We start from the raw sequence: 26649 nt of genomic DNA on the forward strand, positions 1-26649 counted from the left end.
AGGCAGCACAGAGGCTGAGGGAGGCAAAGATAGGCTCACGCAGAGCCACGCAGAGGCCAAGAGGGCTGACACAGTTGGTTGAGGAAGCTGATTTGCCGGTGCCGGGATTACACAGAGCCTAGGAGCTCTAACCTTCAGCTTTCTGGGGTTTAGGAGGCTGTGGATAAGTTGCAAAGTGGAGCTGGTGTGGTATTGTAGTCAGAACAGTGCCTAACAGGGCAAGGCCAAGGAGGAGGGAGTTGCTACCAAGGATTTATAGCCGAGAAATCCGGATCAGTGGTGCAACTGCACTAACGATCAGAGTGGGGGCATCTCGACATTGACAGAAGGGTTTCCAGGAGGGAAATCGAGGCTCAGAGGGAGTCACACCAAGAACTTCCAGGAGGGAAGTAGAGGAGCAACGAGATGGCAGTGAACAGGGTAAGAGACCAGGACAGACTGGACGGAGCCTCAAACTTCGTAGTCTGGAAGGCCAGAATCTTATCCGTTCTAGACAGAAATCGTGTCAAGCACTTCGCCTTGAGGACGATAGCTATCCCAGTTGACCCAGCTGATAACGACAAGTACAAGGAGGCAATGGCAAGGGCCAAGAGCATCATTCTTGACAGGGTCAAGGACCATGTGGTACCACATATTGCCGAAAAGGACACAACAGATGAGATGAGGGAGGCCCTAAAGAAATTGTACCAGCATACTTTTGTGCAGAGAAGGATGTTACTAGAAAATCAGTTGCGATCATACCAAATGCAGATGGGAGAATAGATCGACCCCTTCCTCGGTCGATTGAAGGAGATCCGGGATCAGCTGACTTCCATAGGAGCCACACCAGATCAAGAATAGATGGTGAGAATAGCCCTGAATGCAGTCTCAAAAGACTGGGAGGTGTTTGTCCAGAGCATACTGGGCAGGGCAACTCTTCCAGATTGGGAGGAAATGTGGGCGGCTCTTCGCCAAGAAGAGATCAGAAGGCTGAGCAAGGCGGGAAACAGCCGCAAGGGGAACAAAATCAAGAAGGAAGAGGAGGTGGATGCTGCCCTAGCATCTGAGGGAAAGCAGGAGAAACGAAAGAAGAAGGACCTCTCCAAGGTCAAATGCTTCCACTGTGGGGAGCTGGGTCATTATGCGACCCAGTGTCCAAGGAAGAAGAGAAAGGGAGAGGCCTCCAAGACCAAGGTTGTGCCAGCAAGGGCAGAGAAGGAAGTGGAGACAGACGATGACTGTGCCATGAGTGCTCACACGCCACTTGAGCAAAAGTGGGGAGACATCGAGTTGTAGTCAGACAAACTACAGGCGATGAAGGGCAGGATCCTCGAGGTACCCAACCTCTTGGATTAGACCTTGCTACGGGAGCCCTGAAGAGGAGTAACAGTACTGGTGGATGTCAGTAAAAACGAATGCGGATGGAGCGACAGAGGGAGCTACAGTGCAGGATTCCTAGGACAGCGTGAGGCAGTAGTGCGAGAAGCACGGGAGTGTTGCACCAGTGCAAGATGGCACAAAGAGATGTGCAACGGTGCGAGATGCATGGAGTTGTTGCAGCAACACAGAGGTCAAAGAGGGAGCACTTGTCAGCGACAGAGGGAGTTTCAGCATGGAGGGTGTCTCTAACCTGACAGAGATGTCAAAGTTGGGAGATATGTTACTTACTTCTCAATAACTGGGTTGCAGTGCAGCAATTAGCAGTGACAGTGCTATGGGCAGTACGATGCAACAGGATGAGAGGGAGTTGCAATACGGATGCAGCAGTGGCAGTGGCAGGGCCATGGGTAGCAGTGCAGGATGCAGCAGTGCAGATGAGGGGCAGCAAGCCTAACATCAGCACAGGGACCGATGCCGAATGATCAGGGTGATACTCAATGAGGAGTATTGCTAGAGCACAATCCTCGCTAAGAGGGAGTGTTGATTTGGGGTAGCATCAGATGTGCTCTAGCCACGAAAATTAGTGGAGAGGCTAAGGGACACGAGATCTCTAATACCCAGAAAGGGTTTGGGCAGATTCTAAACAGTTTGGGAGATATTAAAATAATTAATATTTTTAATGGAGTCCCTAAGTCTAAACTTAAGGAAAATAAAATATTAATGTGAATTAATATAGAACTGTGTTAGAATGGTCCAAAAGTCATGGATCAAGCCAGATCTAATCTTAGCCATTGATTGGGGACTTAATCTTGGCCGTTGATTTGTCAACGAGAAAAGTATAAGAGGAGGCTTGAAGGTCGCTTGGAGAACACACTGAGAGATCAAAATTTCGACTTTCTAGGGCTGGAACTGCTAAGAAAGTTGAGAGAGTGATCAGAGTTGCAGCTGAGGGGCAGTGAATACAGAAGCAGAGAGGCAGAGATACCACCAAGAGGATCAGCGCAGTAGCCAGAGAGAGGGGTGTAGAACCAGCCAAGGGTTCACACAAAGCCAGCGAGGGCTCACGCAAAGGCAGCCAAGAGCTACACAGTGCCTTAGAGGGCCAGCGTGAGTGACGCAAAGGGCCAGAGGACTAACGCAATGCCTCCAAAGGCTGACGCAGGCCAAGTCAAAGTGATGTTGGGCTAACGGTGGGCCAGAAAGGGCTGACGTTGTCCCTAGAGGCTGACGTTGGGGTTTCGTGGGGCAAATTGGAGCTGTGAAGCTACCAGAGTGATTATCCGGGGTTTCAGCCAGAACATCTATCTCCGACTGAGAGGTACTACTACCGAGATTATTCTTTGTTGGGTGAGCTGGTTTTGGCACCCAAATTGTATTCAGAAACTTCATAATAATAAAACCCTCAGATGGCTGCACCGATTTTCCCGCATTGGGTTTTTCCAGGGACATTGGTCCAAAAACAACGATGTCACTTGTGTGCTTCTTTTTGTTTCCTTCAGTTGATGATTTGTAATGTGTTGAGCATGTACTTGTATTTATTTTCAGTATTTACATGGTAAATAACTTGTTAATTAATTAGAACAAGTAGGCAGAAATAAATCAGAAAGTACATGGAGGGTTTCTAACTGTTAGACTTAGAAACTTCAACATATCATCTCGTGTCATCATATAATGGTGCAGTGATATGTCATTGGCAACATCATTAGGAAAGTTCCAAGGTAGTCTTCCAACCATCAAATGAGATCTTCCACGTCATCATCTAGTTTTCCAACCATGTTATTAAGACCTCATCAAGTTCCATCATCAAGGGTAGTCATTCATCAAGTGTAGTCCTCCATATGTCGTCAACGGTTAAGGTCTAGATCATCAAATAAAGCACGTGATTGGCATTTGGCACTTGGCACTTCTTAAGACTCCTTCATTAGTGACTTGACATATTAATTGATGGCATCCTTGTCAAACAAGAGTCATGACATCATCATCTGGAACCAGACATCTCAAGAATATTTGTCATCTCGGCCAATGCCATATTGACATCAATGACAACCTTGATTAACAATATAAATATTCCCTATATAATTTTCAATACCTTATAAATATAAATATTCCCTATATATAAAAACTAAACTACACCTTATAAATATATAATCTTCTATATTCTCTTAACTAATCTATGCCTTATAAATATATATAATTTTATATTCATTATATATATATAGATATTATAGACCGATGAAATAAATGATAGATTATTAAAAATTAAGTAGATTGGCCTATTTCAGGGCTTTTGAGAGGAGGAGCATTGGAGTTAGACTGATCCCTTGACCCTTGGTGCGTCTCTGTTTGTGAAAATGGATTGAACTAAAAGATATCTTGGATCTACTAAATATAGGTACCAGGACAGACCACAGTCACGATATTTGATTAAACAAAACTATGTGAGCTTGTTAATTTTTCAAATATCTTGGATCTATTCAATATAGACACCAAGACAGATCTCAGTCATGATATTTGATTAAACAAAATAATGGGAACATTTTAATTTTTCATATATTGTTCAGTATATTAAACTATTGTTTAATAGTTTAAAAAAAAAATTAATTACATTTTTGCATTAGTTGAGGGGATTGTGGGCGGGGCTACTAACCTTAGTCATCCTCGCCCTTGGTTTCATGCCTCCCCTTGCTTGGCATTGCAGCTTTTTTTTTTACTAGTGATACCAGAGGCATGGTTTCATGGGTGTCCTCCGGAGGTGTGAGGTGCGTGTTGGGAGCCCTTTCAAGTGGTTTCTTTCCAGGGCCAATTTGTTCATGGTGTCTGCTGCTCGTTTCTCGTTGTCTTTGTTTTCCACTGTTGACGCTCCCAGGGTTGCCGACGTGATAGTATGTCATGGGCTACCTTGGGCCCTGTGGCCCTGTTCCCTTGTTGCATGAAGGTCTCTGCCACTGCTGGTGCAAGGTTCTCGTGCTTTGGGGCCGTCAATTTGGTTGGGCTTCAAGGTTGTCATGGAGGCCACGTTTTGTTGTCATGGGTGGGCTTCTAGGCCAACTTTTTTCTGGTGGCTTCTCCTGGCTCTGATGCCCTCATGTTGTTGGTTGTTGCTGAAAGCTGTGGGGTCATTTTTGGAGTGGCACCCTTGCCAGCTGTGTTGTGGAGATGGCAGTTGAGGGGCGGGGTCAAAGTGGCTCCCCTGCTGCTTTGGCCCTGGCTTCGTGCCTCTTTTCTCTTCTTTTGTGGTTGATCTCGTAATTGTTGTGTTTCTGCTGCAGTTTCTATGGGATTTTCAAGGCTATCTGAGCAGCTTGTGCCCAGGCTTTGTTTAATGTGTTGCTAGCCTTTTTGTTGGCTTCTCAGTTTTTTTTGTTACATCATGAAGTGTTTTTTTGGATGGCCTTTTGGCTAATGTAGTTGTAATGCTCTAGGCATCTACAAAAATGTAATTTTGTCTTTGAATAAAATTAAAGCATTTTTACATGATATATATATATATATATATATATCATGTAAAAAAGCTTTAATTTTATTCAAAGACAAAAAGTTAAAAAATAAAAATTCTATTTTTTCATAATCATAAATTAAAAATATTTTAAAATTAAAAAAAATAATAATAAAAATATCTGAAAAATATATATTTTTTTTATAAAATATGTCCACAGGTTTGGGATAGATGATGATTGGGTGTGTTTTTAAGGTACTCCTAGAGGTCAATTCGTCGATTCAATTCCCCACCCTATTCGAGTGTTATTCTTGGACCATTATGTAGCCTCACCAATGCCGAACTTGCTCATATAGAATATAACTTTAAAAAAGTATTTTCTATAAATATATATTTTAATAATACAACATGTATTTCCATGTGTTTGGAGTATGCCCTAAAACTATTTTTGCTTGGCTAAGAGCTAATCTTCTTCATATATAAGGAACACGTTAATGGCCCAAGACCATGAGGCATTTGACAGGAGTAAAAACTTGCACCCTTATGGACCACCAGCTAGGTAGTTCTAGGTGGCGAGGTTTTCCTTGAATAACAGTGATGAATCAGCATTTGGGAATAGCAGTCAGTGATAACTACCCACTATTAGTCATATTTTTAAAAATCGACAAGCATGAACCGGAAACCAGTCAAATCGGCCAATCCATTAGGCAACCGGGTCGAACTGGGAAAAAAACCCAATTTAAGGGCCGACTTAGCCAAAAAAACACAAAAATCAGACCAAACTAGTCAATTATTAAAATTGGCAACTAGGGCCAAATTCCACCTTGGGACGGCTCATTTGATGGAGATGATGATTGCATTGGATTCCTCCTTTTGAGAGGTCCAAGATTGATATAAAGATCATCTCATTTGGACAAGCAAAAGTGTGATTTTGAATTTATGCCCACATATGTGCAAATTGTTCAAGTCGGCCTCATCATCATGTAGGTTCAAGAAGCCCAATGGATGTGTCTCTTCACCCACAACAAATAGTATAAATATAAAAGACCTCACACCTCATTTTTCACATTCATTACTCACACATTCTTCTCTCTCTTCATCTGATTGGTTCGTACAACATTGGGCAGCTTCTCTCTCTCACACATGTGGCAAGGAGGATGAGTTTTCTAGGCAGAATTACAGGCGGAAATTTCAGAGTTCTGGGAAAGGTTTGACTAGCGTTGATCGAGGACTTGTTGACCAAGTTTCACTGTGTTTTTTGGGTCAAAGGTTCAATTTTTCTAGGCCGCATCTCTGGGCACAAAAACCGAGAAATTATGGGTTGTTTGACCTGCGTTGACTTCAAGGTTGTGTTGTTTGACCACCGAAAATTACAGCAGTTTTCTCTCTCCTTTGACCAAGTTTGACCGAGTTGTTTTGGGCTGAAATTGACCTCCTGATCAAGCCGAGTTTGACCAAGGAAAACTGAGCTGCTTCAAGGAAGAATTGTTGTTGTTTTAACCAACGTTGACTTTCTAGTTATGGTTGAAGTTTGACTACAATTGACTGTAGAAATTTACAGGGTTGTTTTGACTTTGTATTGGGCAAGTCAATTTGACTTTTGCACTCTCTCTCTCTGCTAAATTTTGATTTAATAATAAGAAGAATTGATCAAATAGTTTTCCCCACATTTGGGTTTTTCCCTAGCATCCGCCAAATCTGGTGTCCTCTCATCTTGGCTTGTCTTCTACAGTTTGTTTTATGTTCTATTTGCTTTAACTGTCAATGTAATTATTGTGATTGCTATTGGAAATTGGAAATTGATTTTGGGCTACTAAGGAACATTGAAGTAAATTGTGCTAAGCATAGAACATACCATTGTTAACTAAAATTAACATGGTATCGAAGCCTAGGTGAAGACAAAGCCCAAATAAGAGTGAGAAAAGTAATCACTAAGGAAAGTTGTTGGACAAGAATATTAGTCTAGCTTCAATGATGACATCATACTTCAAATCCGGGGACAAGCTCAAGGTCAAATCCAACTATCATGCATGGAAGATGTCTTTGGATTTGACTTTGGAAGAGAATGATGCTATGACCTATGTAAAGGGAAGAATGGTGGAGCCTCCTTCAAATGCACCCGCTGCTGAAAAAACAAAGTACAAGAAATGTGAGGTCAAAGTTAAGAAAATTATTGTACATTCCATTCACAAGCCTTTGGTTCTCTATATTTCTGATTTGGAAACATCTAAGGAGATGTATGACAAGGGATGTTCAAAGTAAACAATGCAAATCAAGTCCTCTTTCTCAAGAACAATTTGAAAGACATCAAGATGGATAGAGGAGAGTGCATTCAATCTTACTTCATGAAGATTACCGAAATCAAGAATGATCTTCTATCTATTGGAGAAGTTGTTGGTGACAAGGAGCTCACTCTTATTGCACTTGGAGGTCTTTCAAGAGCATGGGATGTGTTTAACACCACCATCCTCAACAATGACAAGATTCTGGGTTTTGATGAATTATTGACTAGATGCACTCAAGAAGAAATAAGGGTGATGGAGAGAGATAAGCCCTCAAATGGAAATGATCCTATTGATTTCTCCACTCATGCTAAAAGGAAGAACAATGTTGGTCCAAGGAAACAAGGTCAAGGATTTAAGCCAGGATTCAAAGAAGGAAAAAACCCTAAAGATGCATTTACACTTGGATTTAGGGTTGATGGTCTTTATCAAGTTGGAGGAAGTCCCTTGGGAGCCATGTCTTGTGACACATCTCTTCAATCCGAATTATGTCACCAAAGATTTGCCCACCTTCATTACAAAGCCTTACTTGGGGTAAGGAAGATGGTCACAAGTATGCCCGATTTCAACATGAATCATGAAGGTGTTTGTCAGGGTTGTGTAGTTGGGAAACTTACAACTTCAAGCGAAAGTCAAACTTATGATATTCTTCAACTAGTCCATTCTGACCTATCTGGTATGTTGCTTGTAACATCATTAGGAGGATACTTATATTATGCTATCTTTGTGGACGACTTCTCTCGCAAAACATGGATCTATTTCTTGAAGAAGAAGGATGAAGTATTCAAATGGTTTCATGCTTTCAAAGCCTTGTTGGAGAATCAAATAGGGAAGAAGATCAAAATATTGAGAACCGACAATGGGACTGAATATGAATCAAATGAAATCAATGACTATTGTAGAGACGCTGGCATTCCGAGCAAAATGGAGTTGTTGAAAGGAAGAATCAAACGGTCATGGAAGCCACCCATGCCATGCTTCATGATCTAGGTCTAACAATGTTCTTATGGGGAGAAGCTGCAAATACCGCCATATATGTTCAAAATTGGTGTCAACATCAAGCATTGAATTTCAAGACACCCGAAGAATTTTTCACTAGTAAGAAACTTGATGTTTCTCATTTTAGAATATTTGGTTGTCTTGTATATTTTCTTGTGCCTAAAGAGAAGAGAAACAAGTTGGGGGCATGCGGGAAGAAAGGAACTTTTGTGGGTTATAGTGAAAACTCAAAGGCATATAGAATCTATGTGCTTGGTAAACGAGATGTGGAAGTAAGCCATGATGTTACATTCGATGAAGACACTGCTCTTGGGAAAGCCAGAGATCTCCCCATTCTAGGAAAAGAAAATGATGATGCTACAGGGAAGTAGGAAAAATCCATCCGATGATCCTATGCCCAATGTTGAAGGTCTGATGGATTCCATTGATCCACCTCCCAGTGATCCCTCTACCTCAAGGAAAAGACCGTTATGGCTCAAAGACACTCTCGAAGATGTTGAAAAGCATATTGCTCCAAGAGGGACATTTCGTGCAATTAAGAAGCCCACCAGGTATCAAGGATACCTTGCTGCTATGAGTACCATTATTCAATCTGAGCCTTGTATGTTCGAAGAAGCTGTGAAACACCAAGTATGGAAAGATGCGATGAATGAGGAGTGTGAATCAATCACGAAGAATGATGTTTGAGATGTGGTTCCTAGACCCATGGACAAGTCTGTGGTCACCTTGAAATGGCTTTACAAAATCAAACATGGAGTTGATGGGAGCGCTGACAAATACAAGCCCAGGTTCGTTGCTCAAGGCTTCTCTCAAAAGGAAGGGGTAGACTATGATGAAATATTTGCACCATTTGCCTGATATACCACTATCTGTTCAATTATTTATCTTGTTGCCTCTCAAGGATGGAGCCTACATCAAATGGATGTTAAGACTGCTTTCTTGTATGGATCGCTTAAGGAGGAAGTCTACTTGGAACAACCTAAGGGGTTTGAAGTACAGGATCAAAGGACACGTGAATGCAGGTTGAAGAAAGACCTATATGGGTTGAAGCAAGCCCCCAGGGCTTGGTATGAGAGGATTGATAGCTATCTTATGAAGTTGGGATTTACAAGGAGTGATGTTGACCATAACCTATATTTCAAGATTGAGAATGACAAACCTCTCATTCTGGTCCTTTGTGTGGATGATCTCTTTCTGACAGGTGCAGACCCTCTCATTTATCAATGCAAGAGGGAGTTGGCTTCCGAGTTCGAGATGAAGGACCTAGGATTGATGCACTACTTCCTAGGTCTGGAGGTCTGGCAAAATCCAGGTGAGATTTTCCTTTCTCAAGAAAAATACATTGTGAAGCTGCTTTAAAGATGTGGGAGGGTGGATTGCAAGTCTGTGTCTACTCCGATGGAACTCAACTTCAAGAAGCTATGTGGAAGTGTTGTTGGGCCCGAATTGGCGAACCCTTCTGAATATAGACAACTTGTGGGAGCACTGATGTTCTTGGTAAACTCCCGTCCTGACATATGCTTTGATGTGAACACGTTGAGTCAATTCATGGTCGAGCCTCATCACATACATTGGATTGTTGCTAAGAATCTCTTGAGATATCTCCGGGGCACAATCTATTATGGACTGAGATACACTGCCAGGAATTTGAGGTTGCATGGATATATAGATGCTGACAGGGTTGGCAGTGTGGTGGATTGTAAGAGCATGTTTGGATGTTGCTTCTCATTGAGATCTGCTTCAATTTCTTGGATGAGCAGGAAGCAAAAATCGATTGCACTAAGCACCGCCGAGGCTGAATATATTGCAGCTAGTATGGCTTGTTGTGAAGTTGTTTGGTTGAGGAATGTGAAAATTCCTAATCCTCAAGGAACCCCTACTATAGTGAATTTGAATCTACTTCACCTACTTGAATTTAATATTCATTCATCAAGTTATTCTCTGAATACTGAAGCAAACTACTTATGCAACCTACACTACTTTAAATTTGATTACATGAAACAGAAAACTGAGCAAAGAACAAGATACATAGGACACAGTTATTTTTGGACAAAATATTCCCCGAAAAATCCCAATGCGAGAAAACCGGTGCAGCAACTCTAAGGGTTTTCTATTAGTAAGCAGTAATTATGAATACAGTGTTGGATTCCCTCCTGGCAATCCAGTGACAGAGAAAATATAATGGTGGAAAACAAAGTGAGTTTACCTCACTTCACCCGGCAAATTCGGCTGATCCGGCAACAGAACTGGCTAACCCCGGCTATCTTTGCGTTGGCCCTGCGTAGGCCCTGCATCAGCCTTACAGGCTCTGCGTTAGCCCTGCGCTATCTCTTCTGCCTCCTAAAGCTTCTGTGTCAACCTCTCCCGGTTGTTCCGACAGCTCCCCGGCAACTTTGGATTTCTGCGTAGAGGGCAACTTCTGCTCTGCGCTGGCCCTTCTGGCTCTGCATCAGGCCTGCTGGCCTAGGCTGGCCCAATGTCAGTCCCTCTAGACGTTGTGTTGCCTCCACTAGTATCTCTCTGCCTCTTTGCCGAGTATTCTCGAACTATCCCTGCCCCCCTGCTATAGAATGATCACTCAGTTCAAATTCTCAGCTTCCTAGCCCTAGAAATCGAACTCCAGATCAATTCATTCTCTTCATGTGTGTTTCTAAATGAACCCCAAGCCTCCTATAATTTTCTCGTTGAGGCTTCAACGGTCGAGATTAAGTCTCTAATCAACAACTAAGATTAAAACTTGACTTGATCCGCCTTCTAGATCATTCTCACCCATATTTTGATTCATACCTATTAATACTTTAATTTTCCTAAGTTTAGACTTATGAACCCCATTAAAAATATTAATTATTTTAATAAGATACAATCTAGGAGGAATTTCACCAAACGGTTTATGGGTTCTTTAGAACTCATGTGCCTTAGCCTCTCCACCAATTTTCATGGCTAGAGCACAACCGATGCTACCAAAAACTAACACTCCCTCTTAGCAAGGAAAGTGCTCTAGCAACAATGTCCAACTGCATGTTGCTCTGTCTTTGAAGCATCTCCTTTCCGCACTGTTGCTGCCACCAACACTGTGTTGTTGTTGCTACTGTACAGCTGCCCATGACACTGCCATTTCCACTGCTGCATTTGTACTACGGATCCCTCTCAAATGCTGCATTTGCTATGTTGTTAACACTACATTCGTACTGCAACTCAATTGCTGAGAGAAGCAACTGAAAAGCATCAAAAATTACTAAATTTAACTGTGTTCAGCATAATACCATGAATGTTGGAATCTGACTGCTACTAGTCTCTAACCCTCTGAATCTTTTGCGTTGTTGTTGACTTCTGCACTGTTGCCAACCTTGCTCTGCGCTAATCAGTCTCTAGTCTCAGGTTACTGCATTTGTCTATCCAAACAATCCACTGCATCATCTGACACTAAGTCCATCTCGCTACTGATAAATCTCAGGCTTCCGTAGCAAGGAATTGATCCAAGAGGTGAACTCCTCAAGGATCCTGCCCACATGTAGTCCTCCCGACTACAGCTCAATATCGCCCATTTCCCTCCTATAGATGCATGGGCACTCATGGCAAACTCATCTTCGTCAATCTTGTTGGAGCAGCCTTAGGATCATGTTTCTCATCCTTATCCTTTTGCTTCAAAGGACACCGGGATGCAAAGTGGCCCATCTCACCACATCTGAAACATTTCACCTTAGAAATGTCCTTCTTTCGCTTCAACTTTTGTTGTCCTTTGATGTTAGAGTTGCGTTCTCCTCCTCCTCCTTAGTCTTCGTGCCACTCGCACTGCTGCCATTGAGATTGACCTTAACAAGATCCCTCCTTAATTCTTCCTGTTGAAGGGTTGCTCACATCTCCTCCCAAGAAGGTAGTCTTTCCCTGCCCAATATACTTTGGACGAAAACTTGCCATTCATCTGAGACTCCATTCAGGGTTGTCCTTACCATCGCAGTAGACTGAGGAGTAGACCCCACTGCAGCAAGTTGATCTCTAGTGTCTTGAAGACATTGAAGATAGGATTTAGCCCCTTCTCCCTTCTGCATCAATGTTCGCTGCAACTTTTGTTCTAGGTACATCTTCCGCTGTTCGAAAGAGCCTTCATACAATGAAGACAAAGCTTCCCACATCTCTCGGGTTGTATCTTTGCCTTGCAAGTGTGAGACCACATGATCTCGAACTCCATCGAGTATGAACCTCTTCGCCTTCCCCTGCTGAACCTCTTCGCCTTCCCCTGCTCGGCCTTGTACTTCTTCTTTTGATCATTGTCAGTGGGAACAGCCAAAAAACTGTTGACGTAGGCTTCGAGATCGTACTCCTCTAGAATAGCTAAGATTCTAATCTTCCATATGACATAGTTGGAAGCTCCTTCCAACCTGTCCTGATCTCTGAGCCTATGCGATGCCATCTCACCCAAACTATCTAACTGACTCCTCTAGTCATTGTTCAACATTGCTTAGCTGCCCAACAAGTGAGAAATTCGAACTTTTTGGCAAAAGGTTCTCTGAGGAGAAAATTCCCATTGTATGTGTCTTCGCTCTTTTTCTGATGGATTTCTGCCCCGCCAGAAACTGCGCCCTTCAAGCACTGTGTTGAGGCTCTGCATCACTCCCTCTGCCTCTGCAAACTCGCGAACTGGAAATCGTACCTCTTTGTTGACTTTCTCAAAGAGAGATTTCCTCGTAATCTCTGCTTCCCGGCAAGGACTACACAATCCCTTCAAGGGGATTCGAATTGCTGCCAAATGCAGCTATTGGCCTCTCTGCTCAGCGTTGGATCTGCTCTTCCTGTTTCAAAATCAATGCTCTGATACCATGTGAAAATTCCTAATCCTCAAGGAACCCCTACTGCAGCAAATCTAAATCTACTTCACCTACTTGATTTTAATATTCATTCATCAAGTTATTCTCTGAATACTGAAGCAAATTACTTTTCCAGCCTACACTACTTTAAATTTGATTACATAAAATAGAAAACTGAGCAAAGAATAAGATACATAGGACACAGTTATTTTTGGACAAAATAGTCCCCGGAAAAACCCAATGCGGGAAAATCGGTGCAGCAGCTCTAAGGGTTTTCTATTATTAAGAAGTAATTCTAAATACAATGTTGGAAGCCCTCCCGACAATCCAGTGACAGAGAAAATATAATGGCAGCAAACTGAGTGAATTTACCTCACTTCACCCGGCAAATTCCCGCTAATCCGACAACAAAACTGGCTAACCCCAGCTATCTTTGCACTGGCCCTGCATAGGCCCTGCGTCAACCTTACAAGCTCTGTGTCAGCCCTGCGTTGTCTCTTCTGCCTCTTGAAGCTTCTGCGTCAACCTCTCCTGGCCATTTCGGCAGCTCCCCGACAATTTCAAATTTCTGCATGGAGGGCATCTTCTGCTCTGCACTGGCCCTTCTAGCTCTGCGTCAGGCCTACGTGGGCCCAGATTGGCCCAGCGCCAGTCCCTCTAGATGTTGCGCTGCCTCCATTAGTGTCTCTCTACCTCTCTACCCAGTATTCCCGAACTATCCCTGCCCCTCTGCTTTAGAATGATCACTCAGTTCAAATTCTCAGCTTCTTAGACCAGAAATCAAACTCCAAATCAATTCGTTCTCTCTGTGTGTGTTTCTAAATGAACCCACGCCTCCTTATAATTTTCTCGTTGAGACTTCAACGACCGAGATTAAGTCTCTAATCAAGGGGCTACGATTAAAACTTGACTTGATCCACCTTCTAGATCATTCTCACCCATATTTTGATTAATACCCATTAATACTTTAATTTTCCTAAGTTTAGACTAGGAACCCCATTAAAAATATTAATTATTTTAATAAATACAATCCGGATGGAATTTTACCAAACGGTTTTTGGGTTTTTTAGAACTCATGTACCTTAGCCTCTCCACCAATTTTCATGTCTAGAAAACAACCAATGGTACCAAAAACTAACACTTCATTGAGTTATTTGAGCACGTGGTGGATACCACCATGATCTTCTGTGACAACCAGAGTGGGGTTCCCCTTTTAGAGAATCCCGTGTTCCATGACCGCTCCAAGAAAATTGGTATCAGGTACCAATTTATCCTAGATATGGTACAACGGGGAGCAATAAGGCTCCAACACATCAAGACTGATGAGCAGGTCACAGATATTCTCACGAAGCCTTTGGGGAAGGTCAAATTCTTAACCTTCCGAGAGAGACATGGAATCATGGAAAGACCCTCCCATGAGGGTCTCGCTTGAGTTGGACACTGAGCTATGGGAGCTCCTGGGGGCTTGGGGTACTTCTTGGAACTATGAGCAATCATAGGATGAGTGGTTCACCTTCCCCTGTGATACCCCATTGTGACATGTGTGTAGGGTAAGTGGTTCACCTTCCCCTACTGGACACGTGTGTAGGGTGAGTGGTTCACCTTCCCCTATGATACCCCATGGTGACATGTGTGTAGGGTGAGTGGTTCACCTTCCCCTACGATTGATATATGCATAGGATGAGTGGTTCACCTTCTCCTATGGCATAGGAGCAGGATGAGTGGTTCACTTACTCCTGCTGATGCCCCAGCATACATCCTACCCATGTAGTTCGAGACTCATGGGAAGTACCTCTCATCTGGCCAATGAGTTGGGAAACGTGGATAGGGAACATAGCACTACCGATGGACGCATCGTGTACTGTCATACTCCCTATGTCTAGGATGCATGGTGTTCAAAAACTTGATCTGCGATCAATTGAGGTTCTACCTTTGGACTGACTGTTGTTAGTGGAGAGTGGTAAGATCTTATGACTCACTCGATTCTTCTTCATTATTACTTCATGGTTCAGCAAAGCAGATATGAGATGACAAAGATAGTACATGATGACAGGATGGCATGAGGCATGATGACGACAGATGGATTGGCAGGTGGAATTCTCCCTAGTCGAGAGGGAGTGTTAAAATTGGCAACTATGGGCAAATTCCACCTTGGGACAGCTCATTTGATGGAGATGATGATTGCATTAGATTCCTATTTTCGAGAGGTCCAAGATTGGTATAAAGATCATCTCATTCGGACAAGAAGAAGTGTGATTTTGAATTTATGCCCACACATGTGCAAATTGTTCAAGTCGGCCTCATCATCATGTAGGCTCAAAAAGCCCAATGGATGTGTCTCTTCACCCATAACGAATTGTATAAATACAAGAGACCTCACACCTCATTTGGCACATTCTTCTCTCTCTTCATCTCATTGGTTCGTACAACATTGGGCAGCTTCTCTCTCTCACACGTGTGGCAAGGAGGACTAGTTTTCTGGGCAGAATTACAGGCCAAAATTTCAGAGTTCTGGGACAGGTTTGACTAGCGTAGACCATGGACTTGCTAACCGAGTTTGACTGCGTTTTTGAGGTCAAAGGTTCGATTTTTCTAGGCCACATCTCTAGGAACAGAAACTGAGAAATTCTGGGTTGTTTGACCTGCGTTGACTTCAGGGTTGATTGTTGTTTTGGGCTGAAATTGACCGAGTTTGACTGAGTTGTTTTGGGCTGAAATTGACCTCCTAATCAAGTTGAGTTTGACCAAGGAAGACCAAGTTGCTTTAAGGAAAAATTGTTGTTGTTTTGACTAGCGTTGACTTTCTAGTTAGGGTTGAAGTTTGACTGCAATTGACTGCAGAAATTTACAAGGTTGTTTTGACTTTGTATTGGGCAAGTCAATTTGACTTTTGTACTCTCTCTCTGCTGAACTTTTGATTTAATAATAAGAAGAATTGATCAAAGGGTTTTCCCCACATTGGGGTTTTTCCCTGGCATCCACCAAATCTAGTGTCCTCTTGTCTTGGCTTGTCTTCTGCAGTTTGTTTTATGTTCTATCTGCTTTTACTGTCAATGTGATTATTGTGATTGTTATTGGAAATTGGAAATTGATTTTGGGCTACTAAGGAACATTGAAGTAAATTGTGCCAAGCATAGAACATGCCATTGTTAACTAAAATTAAAACTGTTTTATGGTCAAACCGGTCGATTTCATCATAAACAGGTTGATTCATTGCCAAGACCATAGCGGACCCACACAGAGTCTTTTTGGAAACTTCCTGTGTGTTTTGGAGGGAAAGTAAGGGTTCTTTCCCTCCAAAAACACCCTCTCCAAGCCTTTAAAAGGAGCTCACCCCCCTCATTTGCCTCACACATCTCATTTGGAGTTTTTGTGAGTTTGATTGGGAGCTTGGAGAGTGTTGAGTTTTTGCTTGAGTACTAGAACAACATGTTGATTTGGGGTAGCATCGGATGTGCTCTAGCCACAAAAATTTTTGGAGAGGCTAAAGCACATGAGATCTCCAATACCCAGAAAGGGTTTCGGCAGATCCTAAACAGTTTGGGAGATATTAAAATAATTAATATTTTTAATAGAGTCCCTAAGTTTAAACTTAGGGAAATTAAAATATTAATGTGAATTAATATGAAATTGTGTTAGAATGGTCCAAACGTCATGGATCAAGCCAGATCTAATCTTAGCCGTTGATTAGGGACTTAATCTTGGTCGTTGATCTGTCAACCAGAAAAGTATAAGAGGAGGCTTGAGGGTCACTTGGAGAACGCACTGAGGGAGACCAATCAGTTCAATTTCTGGAGCGGGGTTAGATGAGAAATTGAACCAGTGGTCTGGTGAGTAGTCAGGGGACAGCAAGTACAGAACAGAGAGACATGATCAGCCATTAGAGATCAATGCAGAGGCAGGAGAGGCAGATGCAGGGCATTTCAGGCAGATGCAGAGGCAGCAGGAGACTGCGCAGTCATTAACTGGGCCTGTGTGGGTGACATAGAGAGGTCTAGGGCTGACGCAGTCAAGCAGGGGCTAACGCAGAGGGTCTGAGAGCCCCGTAGAGGACAGTCGGGCTGACGCTGGGATTGGGAGAAGTGCTGGAGAATTTTTCTCTCTATGGGTAAGCCAGTTTGGCACCCTGTTGTACTGAAGAATTGTTGAATAATAAAAACCTCCCTTACTGCACCGGTTTTCCCACATTGGGTTTTTCTAGGGACTGTTGTCCAAAATAACTGTCAATGTGTTGATTCTTGTGCATATGTTTGTTTCTGTATTACGGTGTGATATATGCAGTAGTGTTTATTTTAATGTTTATTGAAGTAATTTCATAAATAACTTATTGTGGAATAAGTAGGGAAAGTAAATCAGTTGCTGCAGTGATAGAATTTTCACATGGTATCAGAGCAAGTAATCAGAGACAGAAAGGGAAAACCAATTATGGGTCGAGACCACGATGCAGAGGCATCCACGTCAGGGGACTCTCACAGATTTTCAGAAGATTGCACAAGAGAAAAGAGATTCTGATTTCTCTATGTTGGCTTGCAGGCTGGAAGAAGAAGTGGCGTGTATGACTAGTGTTGCATCATCAAAAGTATGGTATATAGAGAGTGGAGCCTCGTGGCATATGACGGGAATCAGGGAGTGTTTCTCAGAATATCGAGAAGAGAAGATGAACTTTTAGATCACCATGGGGAACAAGGCAAAGTGTACTCCAGTAGGGAAGGGTACCATAGTTTTTCAAACAGAATCGGGAGAACAGTTCCGTGCTACAAATGTGCTGCATGTACCAGGATTGGGGATGAACTTACTTTCCATGTCGCAACTACAAGGCAAAGGCTATGACGTCTACTTCATCAAGGAGAAGATATACGTCAAACACCCAAGCCGGAAAAAGAGAGTGCAGATCGGGATCAAAAGTAATAGGTTGTATAGATTACAACTAGAATCACCAATGGCACTAATAGGCAGTGATGGAGACAAGGACTTGAATGAACTATGGCACAGAAGAATGGGTCACTTGCACCATGGAGCTCTGAGAATTCTCAGGAGCACTGTAGCAGGAGTTCCGAATCTGAGTACGGAACAAGATGATGTATGCAGGGGATGTGCTCTAGGAAAGTATGCCAAGGCAGCATTTCCTAGGAGTAAACACAGAGCCAAGAGTGTACTAGGATTGATACACTCAGATATCTGCGGACCTATGTCCGTCAAAGCTCTCAGTGGTGCCGAGTATTTCCTTACCTTCATTGATGACCACTCAAGGAAAACTTGGATTTATTTTCTGAAAACCAAGGATGAAGTTTTTTGTCGATTCAAGGAGTTCAAGGCTCTGGTGGAGAATCTGACTAAGAAGAAAATAAAATTTTTGCGGTCGGATAATGGTGGAGAATATGTCGATAAGGACTTCACTGATTTTTGCGCTAAGGAGGGCATCAGAAGAGAGTGGACCGCTCCCTACAATCCAGAGCAGAATGGGGTAGCTGAAGAAAGAACAAGACTATTGTAGAAGCAAGTAGGGCCATGATGTATGATCAGGATATGCCAAAATTCCTGTGGGCTGAAGCATGCAACGCAGCTGTCTATGTTCAGAACAGGACTCCTCATTGGGCTTTGGGCAAGATTACTCCAGAGAAAGTCTTCACAGGGAAGACACCTAAAGTCAGTCATTTTAGGATATTTGGGAGTTTAGCATATTGTTGCATACCCGAAGAAAAGAGGAAGAAGCTCGATCAGGCTGCGGAAAAGGGGTATCTGGTGGGATATAGTGAGAATGCTAAGGCATATAGAATCTATCTTCCAGGGAGCAGGAAGGTAGTAGTACGACGAGATGTAAAGTTCATGGAAGACAGGGCTTTCAGAAGATCTCGCGAGATGTCTTCCGAGGAGTAGTCGAAAGAGGAACTGTTGGTTAAGCCTCTTCAACCAACAAAAGTAAAGAATTCTTCCTCAGATCAGGAAGACTCTCAGGATGAGGAGGAGGAGCAAACAGAAGCACATGCTGGCAGAGGAAGAACTAGCAGGGAACTTCGTCAGATTCTGCGAGATGCAGAGGAATTCATCGATGAGCCAAAAAACAATAAGAGGGAGTGAAAAAAGCCAGATAGATATCAGGCATTAGTAGCTCAGGATGGAGAGCTTGCCAGTTTCAAGGAGGCAGTTCAACATCGGGCTTGGCTAGATGCGATGGTGGAGGAGTAAAACTCCATAATGGTGAACGATGTCAGGGAGGTGGTGCCAAAACCTCAAGATAGATCAGTGGTAGGTTCAAGATGGATCTACAAGATCAAATATGTTGCAGACAGCAGTGTTGAGAAATACAATGCTAGGTTTGTGGCTAAGGGGTATGCTCAAAAGGAAGGGATTGACTATGAGGAGACCTTCACCCCGGTAGCCAGTTATACATCTATTAGAACCGTGATATCTCTTGCAGCCTAGATGGGATGGGAGATCCATCAGAGGGATGTCAAAACGGCATTTCTAAACGAGGTAATAGAAGAAGAGGTATACATTGAACAACCAGAGGGCTTTGAGACTCATGAGAAGAAGTCTCATGTATGTAGATTGAAAAAAGCCTTGTATGGATTGAAACAGGCACTGAGAGCATGGTATGGTCAAATAGATGGCTACTTGCAGAAGATGGGATTTGTCAAGAGTGACGCGGATCCGAATATTTACTATCTGGTTGTAGAGAACGAGCCGCTAATCTTAGTATTGTATGTGGATGATCTCTTTCTGTCAGGATCATCCAGACTCATTGGGGACTGCAAGAAGAACCTAGCCACAGAATTCGATATGAAGCATTTGGGACGAATGCACTACTTCCTAGGGTTGGAAGTTTGGCAGCCGAAGGGAGAGATCTTCCTTGGACAAGGGAGGTATGCTACAGAGATCTTGAAAAGATTCGGGATGGACTGTAGACCCATGGCTACGCCAATGATCACAAACTGGAAGAAGATTGATGCATCAGAAGACAAGGATGTCGATCCCACCCTATACAGGCAACTCATAGGGTCCCTGATGTATTTGGTCAATACCAGGCCAGACATTTGCTACGCTGTCAACACCCTCAGTCAGTTCATGGTGGAACCGAAGAGGGCACACTGGGCAGCAGCCAAACACGTTCTCAGGTATTTACAAGGAACAGTCGACTATGGACTCTTGTACACCAAAGGTAAGGATATCAAGTTGAATGGATTTACTGATGCAGATTGGGCAGGAAGTTCAGTGGATCGGAAAAGTACCTCTGGGTACTGTTTCAACATTGGATCAGGAATGACCTCCTGGTGTAGTAGGAAACAGAGGTCTGTGGCTTTGAGCTCATAGGAGGCAGAATATATGGCGGCGAGCACAGCTTCGTGTGAGGCCATATGGCTTAGAAAACTGCTTGTGAACCTATTCAAAAGGAATATGGAGGCGACCAGGATCATGTGTGATAATCACAGTTGCATCAAGCTCTCTGAGAATCTAGTGTTTCATGATAGGTCAAAGCATATTGATATTCGGTGTCACTTTGTCAGGGACTGTGTCTAACAAGGAGCTGTACAGTTGAGCTACACTCCCACAGGAGAACAAGTGGCGAACATCCTCACCAAGGCCCTTGGGAAGACAAAGTTTGACTACTTCGAGGAAAAGATGGGGATGGTTAAGAACCCAGTTCAATAGCAAAAACGAGAGTGATAACAACACAGATGCAAAGGGAGTTATCGTACAGATGCAGCAGTGACAGTGTCAGAGCCATGGGCAGCAGTACAGGACATAACAGTGCAAAGGATGTTGGGCAGGGAGGCTTAGCATCAGCACAGGGACCGATGCCGGATGATCAGAGTGATACTCAGTGAGGAGCATTACTAAAGCACAGTGCTTGCTAAGAGGGAGTGTTGATTTGGGGTAGCATCGGATGTGCTCTAGCCACAAAAAATTTTGGAGAGGCTAAAGCACGTGAGATATCCAATACCCAGAAAGGGTTTGGGCTGATTCTAAACAGTTTGGGAGATATTAAAATAATTAATATTTTTAATGGAGTCCCTAAGTCTAAACTTAAGGAAATTAAAATATTAATGTGAATTAATAGAAAACTGTGTTAGAATGGTCCAAAAGTCATGGATCAAGCCAGATCTAATCTTAGTCGTTGATTAGGGACTTAATCTCAGCCATTGATCTGTCAACCAGAAAAGTATAAGAGGAGGCTTGAGGGTCACTTGGAGAACACACTAAGGGAGACCAATCAGTTCAATTTCTGGAGCGAGGTTAGATGAGAAATTGAACCAGTGGTCTGGTGAGCAGTCAGGAGACAGCAAGTACGGAACAAAGAGATGGGATCAACCACTAGAGATCAACGCAGAGGCAGGAGAGGCGGACGCAAAGCATTTCAGGCAGAGGTAGAGGCAGCAAGAGACTGCGCAGTCATTAACTGGGCCTGCGTGGATGATGCAGAGAGGTTCAGGGCTGATGCAGTCAAGCAGGGGCTGACGCAGAGGGTCTGAGAGCCACGCAAAGGTCAGTCAGGCTGACGCTGGGATTAGGAGAAGTGCTGGAGAATTTTTCTCTCTGTGGGTAAGCTAGTTTGGCACCCTGTTGTACTGAAGAATTGTTGAATAATAAAAAATTCCCTTATTGCACCGATTTTCCCACATTGGGTTTTTCCGAGGACTATTGTCCAAAATAACTGTGTCAATGTGTTGATTCTTGTGCATATGTTTGTTTCTGTATTACGGTGTGATATCTGCAGCAGTATTTATTTTAATGTTTATTGAAGTAATTTCATAAATAACTTATTGTGGAATAAGTAGGAAAAGTAAATCAGTTGCTGCAGTGATAGAATTTTCACACAGCGAAGAGTTTGAGCTAAGTAGTAGCCATCATGCCTCCAAAAGCCAAGGATACTGCATGGACTCATTGTGATATGATTGATGGCAAAATGATCTGCAAATATTGCCAAAAATCTATTGAAGGAGGGGATATTAACAGGTTCAAGCAAAACTTGGCTGGGATAGGAGGCCATGTAAAGCTATGTGGAGCACCAAATAAAGTGATAGGGCATATTAGGGCAGAATACCTTCAGAAGTTTGAAACTCAAGTCACTGAACCAGTAGATAAGTTTGTGACTCCAGCAGTTGCAAAGTTTGGGAGTCAAAACTCAACCAACTGAGTTTGATCATGATGAGAAGTTTCAAGTGATATCGCTGATCACTAGTATCATATATGTAGACTTGTAGGCTTTGTTTTTGAACTCTAGAGGTCATTTAGAGCCTGGTTGATTATATATTTTGTTGCTGATATGTATTGCATTTGGTGCCATGTTGATATATTCACCTTTACATGGGTATATATGTATATTGGCAAACTTTGTATATTTTGTGTATATTGGTTTGGAATAATGGTTTTAAATCTTAAAAATAGTTTTTCATTAAAAATTAATTATTTCATGTGTTTTTTTAAAACCGGTTCATTGAGATCTAACTAGTCCCGGTTTGACCAGTTCCAGTTTGAAACCCAGTTTATTAAGTGAACCGGTCCAGTCACCGGTTCCGATTTTTAAAACTACGCTATTTGTTTGGCCACTGAATTATAATAGACTTTCCCACTTATGTAAAAAAATACATCATTCCATATTAAAATCTTATTATATTTTTTAAATTTTACATATTAAATTAAATTAATGTTCAAATTCAAAGTCATATTCATATGGGAACACAAACTCATACCTGATATAGCTAATATCCAAAAGCTGTTACCAACCCAATTCAAACCCTGTATAATAAGCTGAGAGGAAGGTACCATAGTTCACAAAAACGGCAGAAGGTAGAACTATTGTTTATGTTTCAAAGTCGAGATGGTTCTACGCTGTTGCGTGTATCATCATTAATTAACTCGAGATGGGTATATATATATCACCATCATAATTAATTAGTCATATACAGAATTTTAGAATATAATGTGAACATATACCGACCTTGAATGGCTTGTATCCTATTAGTTTGTGCGAGAAGTAAATTGAGGATTTATGAAGGAAGCTGGCAAGAATTCGCTGAACGGACTCCCATCGCACAGTGATCCAATCACCAGAGGACCTTCTTGTGGTTCTGAATATCTCTTCCTGTCCATTAATGTAGGACTTATAGCTGAATTTTATGGTGTAAGCGCCTGCTTCGGCTATTGCGGTGGTGAGTCCGGGCTTAATGCCTTCCAGGGCAGCGATACCGTTGCTGCCAATACCTATTACAGTAGCTGTGACTGCGCTGAGAACAGGGTAGGATTCGAACACGTGAGCTTGTATGTGTCGTTCTTGAAGGCCCAGCGCCAGAGCAAGGCCCGCCAGTCCACCACCCGCAATAACGATATCGATTTGTGGTGCTACCTCCAGTTCGGCATTGCTGATAGACCCATCCAGACCATCCATTTTGATGTTCAGGTCGGACAATGCTGTTGAATTTGGCAAATATTTTTTGTGAGAGAATGGTCAGTGAGCATAACTACAGCGGGAGGCCCTTAGGAACAGAAGGGTTCTATCCGGTTTTCTTAATTTTATGGCAGAAAATCACGCCACGTGTGCGAGAGCCTGGTGTCAATTGGTTGTCGTACTGGATTCAATTCCGATCACTCTTTGGGAGTTGGAGGCAAGGGTTAAATTTGACGCGAATATGCCGTATTTGGCTTTTTAACACGTAAAATATTTTCCAATTCCAAATCTCGACGTCATTGTAACTTGCCAATAATTTTTAAAAATTTCAATAGGACGGGCATATTTAAAAAAAAAAAGTTAAAAAAAAAAAAAAAAAAATTATATATATTTAATCTTGATCTGAACGGGGAGCAAATTATTGTGAATAATGATTTATTAACATTATTAATATATTACTTAATAATCCACTTGTATCGCAATTTCGCTAGTGATTCATTAACATTATTAATATCTTATTTAATAATCCACCTGTATCGCAATTTCCCAAGTGACAACTATCCGGATTCTGGACTAAGTCATAAATATCAATTTCTAGTTTTCAACAGGTAAATGGTATGGTAATCAATTCCCAGCTACCCACTGTCGAGTTATGTTACTAATTTATGGTGATTCGTTTGCAAGTTGCAACTTCCAATTCGTGTCAAATTCTAATCAACAGCAATCTGTAAGTTATTCATTGTTGAATGTGGTGAGGCGCAGGGCATAAGAAAAACTCTGCAAAGTTTGGAACTTCGAATGCTACAAAACCATAACTCAGCCGATCAAGTAACCAGTAAATGATAGCCATAGATATTGTTTCACACTACTTATATTTGAGAGATGATCTGCTCTATTCGTTTTCTATCCATGCTTGTTGGATATCTGTATTTGTTTTTCTATACATACTTGCTGGATATAGGCAATAGTGTTTTGTTTTTTTAATTTTTAATAAATTAAATTTTTCTCTATCTTTACTTAGCTTTGTGTATTTTGATTGTGGTTTTATTATTATGTGATGGATGGGTTATATTTATCGCAACATTGATAGAGAAATAAACCCTAGAGCCTGGCCATCTAAAAAATATATGAATGCCTGGATAATAATTTCTTCCTATCATCTTTACCCTCACACCTAGCTTTAAGGACTTCCGGCTCAGATTGATGAAATCGGATATATATGGGCCATGATTGAAACGGACGAGGAAGTAAGGTTACTATGGAATCCTTATCAAGATCGATGGTCAATTAAGGATGGGGTTCATTCAATTGTCGTGCCATGGTCACGCAATCATAGGTTGTAGTTGTTTTCAGATGTAGTTGTTTTCAGTCTTCCCTTGCTTTCTTCAGAGATTTAATATATTCACAATGCATCTTAGATCACTTTTCGAAGCCCCTGTTTTACTTCTTTTCAGTCCTCCCATGCCTTTTTGCAGGGATTGAATATATTCACAATGCATTCACTGTGAACTTGGGAAATGATCACATACAATGGTAGGTGGTCTATCCAACGGGAGAGGGACCTGGGTTACACCTCTCCCTGGTCACACCATCTTGAGCTGCAGGCATGGAATGAGTGATAATTATAGCAAGTAATGAGTAATAAATAATATTTGGACACATCATTACTATGGTTTTGTTTGCTTTCGCCATCAATTCACCATGATTTGTTGACATGACCTAGCGAGGACTTATTCCAATTTCCCTCACTGGCATATTTGGAAAGAATCTTTGTTTCCAAACAATGTCGTTGTATGCCATCATGTGACTATCAACGCTTCTGAGTGGCCCGAACTAAACCTAACACGCGAAAATCTCGTAGCAAAGCCGGAAGAGTAGGAATAAGTTTATGAATTGCATACTATAATTCTATAATTCAAGTGACAGGGGTCAACATATTTCCAAATTTGTAAGTCTCGGTTTTCACACTTGTGTACACACTCGTATTCAAATATCTGTGACATAGTTTCATAGTCAGAATGACTTTTCTAAAAAGTTGATGGCATATACCCTGCTTTCAGGATCCCATAACCGAAGATTCAAAGCATGAGGGCATTTCAGAGATTGTGTTGCCGAGCATCTCGTCCAAAAGCGTAGAAATAAGTTTGTGAAATAATTATAATATTATAATGTGCAGAGCAAGGTGTGACGGGAGGGGGTATATTTCAAACTTGGTAGGCTAGTGTTTAACACCACAGAGATTCTCATGCAAATTGATCTGCACTATTGACCCAACAACACAAGAAATACAATTATTTTCTGCTTCGCCCAATTGACCATACTTCGGTCAATTGATAATGGCCGTGCTTCATTGAAAATGTGATGGATACTATGGCTTTTCCCTCTATATAATCATATTCAAAACTAATTCCATAACGTTGTGCAAGAGATTGAGTTGAGGGTTTTCTCTGAACCGATGTTGCAGTTTCTTTTCAGTGATGGGGAAGAGCTTTTCTAGATTACTATTTGGGTGATGTGATGATGTTGGCTCTGATTTGGGATCCCCTAATTTCTAAACAACTCTGCGATTTAGTTGGAGCATGATTGATTTCTCACATATTTGACTGTTCCATCAATCATCGCCAAATATTTGGCTATCACTTTTCGAAGCCCCTGTTTTACTTCTTTTCAGTGCTCCCATACATGGGATTAACATGGTAGTGACTTAAATGGAAAACATGGTATGTGTGAGTGAATTATTTTTGTCAAATTTGTTGCAACAATATTAACATTTATTATTTTCATGTGAGAGTAATTATGAATATATATTTTTTCACTTTATAATATTATTTTTTGTTGTTTCTATACATATTTCTCATTTATTTTATCACTATTTCCATCTTAAAAAAAACTCAAAACATTTCAACAATCTGGAAAATTTGCAAAAAAGTTTGATCAACTGGTCTCAAAACAAAGTGTAGCAATGAGAGTTGAGTCCAATGGTACAACAAAGAATGGAAAATTTGCAACAATTATGAGTACAATTTGAAATTAGATGAAACTTGTACAAATAAATATTAAAAGTCATATGATGGGCAGTTTAAAAATAAAAATGTCATAAAAAAATTCCTTGACGGGTAGAGTCACCCATCAAATTTAACCCCTAGTTGGAGGTAATGTGTGTAAATGTTTACCGTACGTTGGTTGTATTATGTGGCATTTATCCCATTGCATTATATATTTTACATGGCACTAGTCTAGACATGCGCCTCGACAATGATTTTCTAGTTCAAATCTAGTTTTTTTTTTTTTGGTTTTTTTTTTTAATGTGAAAGTGGGGTGTTTGAATAGTTTTTTAATTGTGAAAATAGATTCAGCGTTTTTATTCTTATGCGCCTCCAC

At 41.7% G+C, this 26649-nt stretch overlaps 1 protein-coding gene across 3 annotated transcripts in view; it reads right to left on the reverse strand.

Moving 5' to 3' along the window:
* LOC149174147 (uncharacterized) overlaps positions 1 to 23423 on the reverse strand; it is a 151197-nt gene extending 127774 nt beyond the window's left edge. Inside the window, exon 1 of one of the 3 annotated variants that reach the window (XM_089419189.1) lies at positions 22822 to 23418. In XM_089419189.1, coding sequence (XP_089275315.1) covers positions 22822 to 23268 — 447 coding nt within the window. In that variant the 5' untranslated portion in view covers positions 23269 to 23418. Of the gene's footprint in view, positions 1 to 22821 lie in introns of all 3 variants that reach the window. The other 2 variants (XM_089419191.1, XM_089419190.1) reach the window with 2 other exon arrangements.
* Positions 23424 to 26649: the final 3226 nt, after the last annotated feature.

This window comes from Pinus tabuliformis, chromosome 4_1, assembly GCF_031772625.1.
Source record: "Pinus tabuliformis cultivar Carrire ecotype Pingquan chromosome 4_1, CPIR1, whole genome shotgun sequence".
NCBI classification, from domain to species: Eukaryota; Viridiplantae; Streptophyta; class Pinopsida; order Pinales; family Pinaceae; genus Pinus; species Pinus tabuliformis.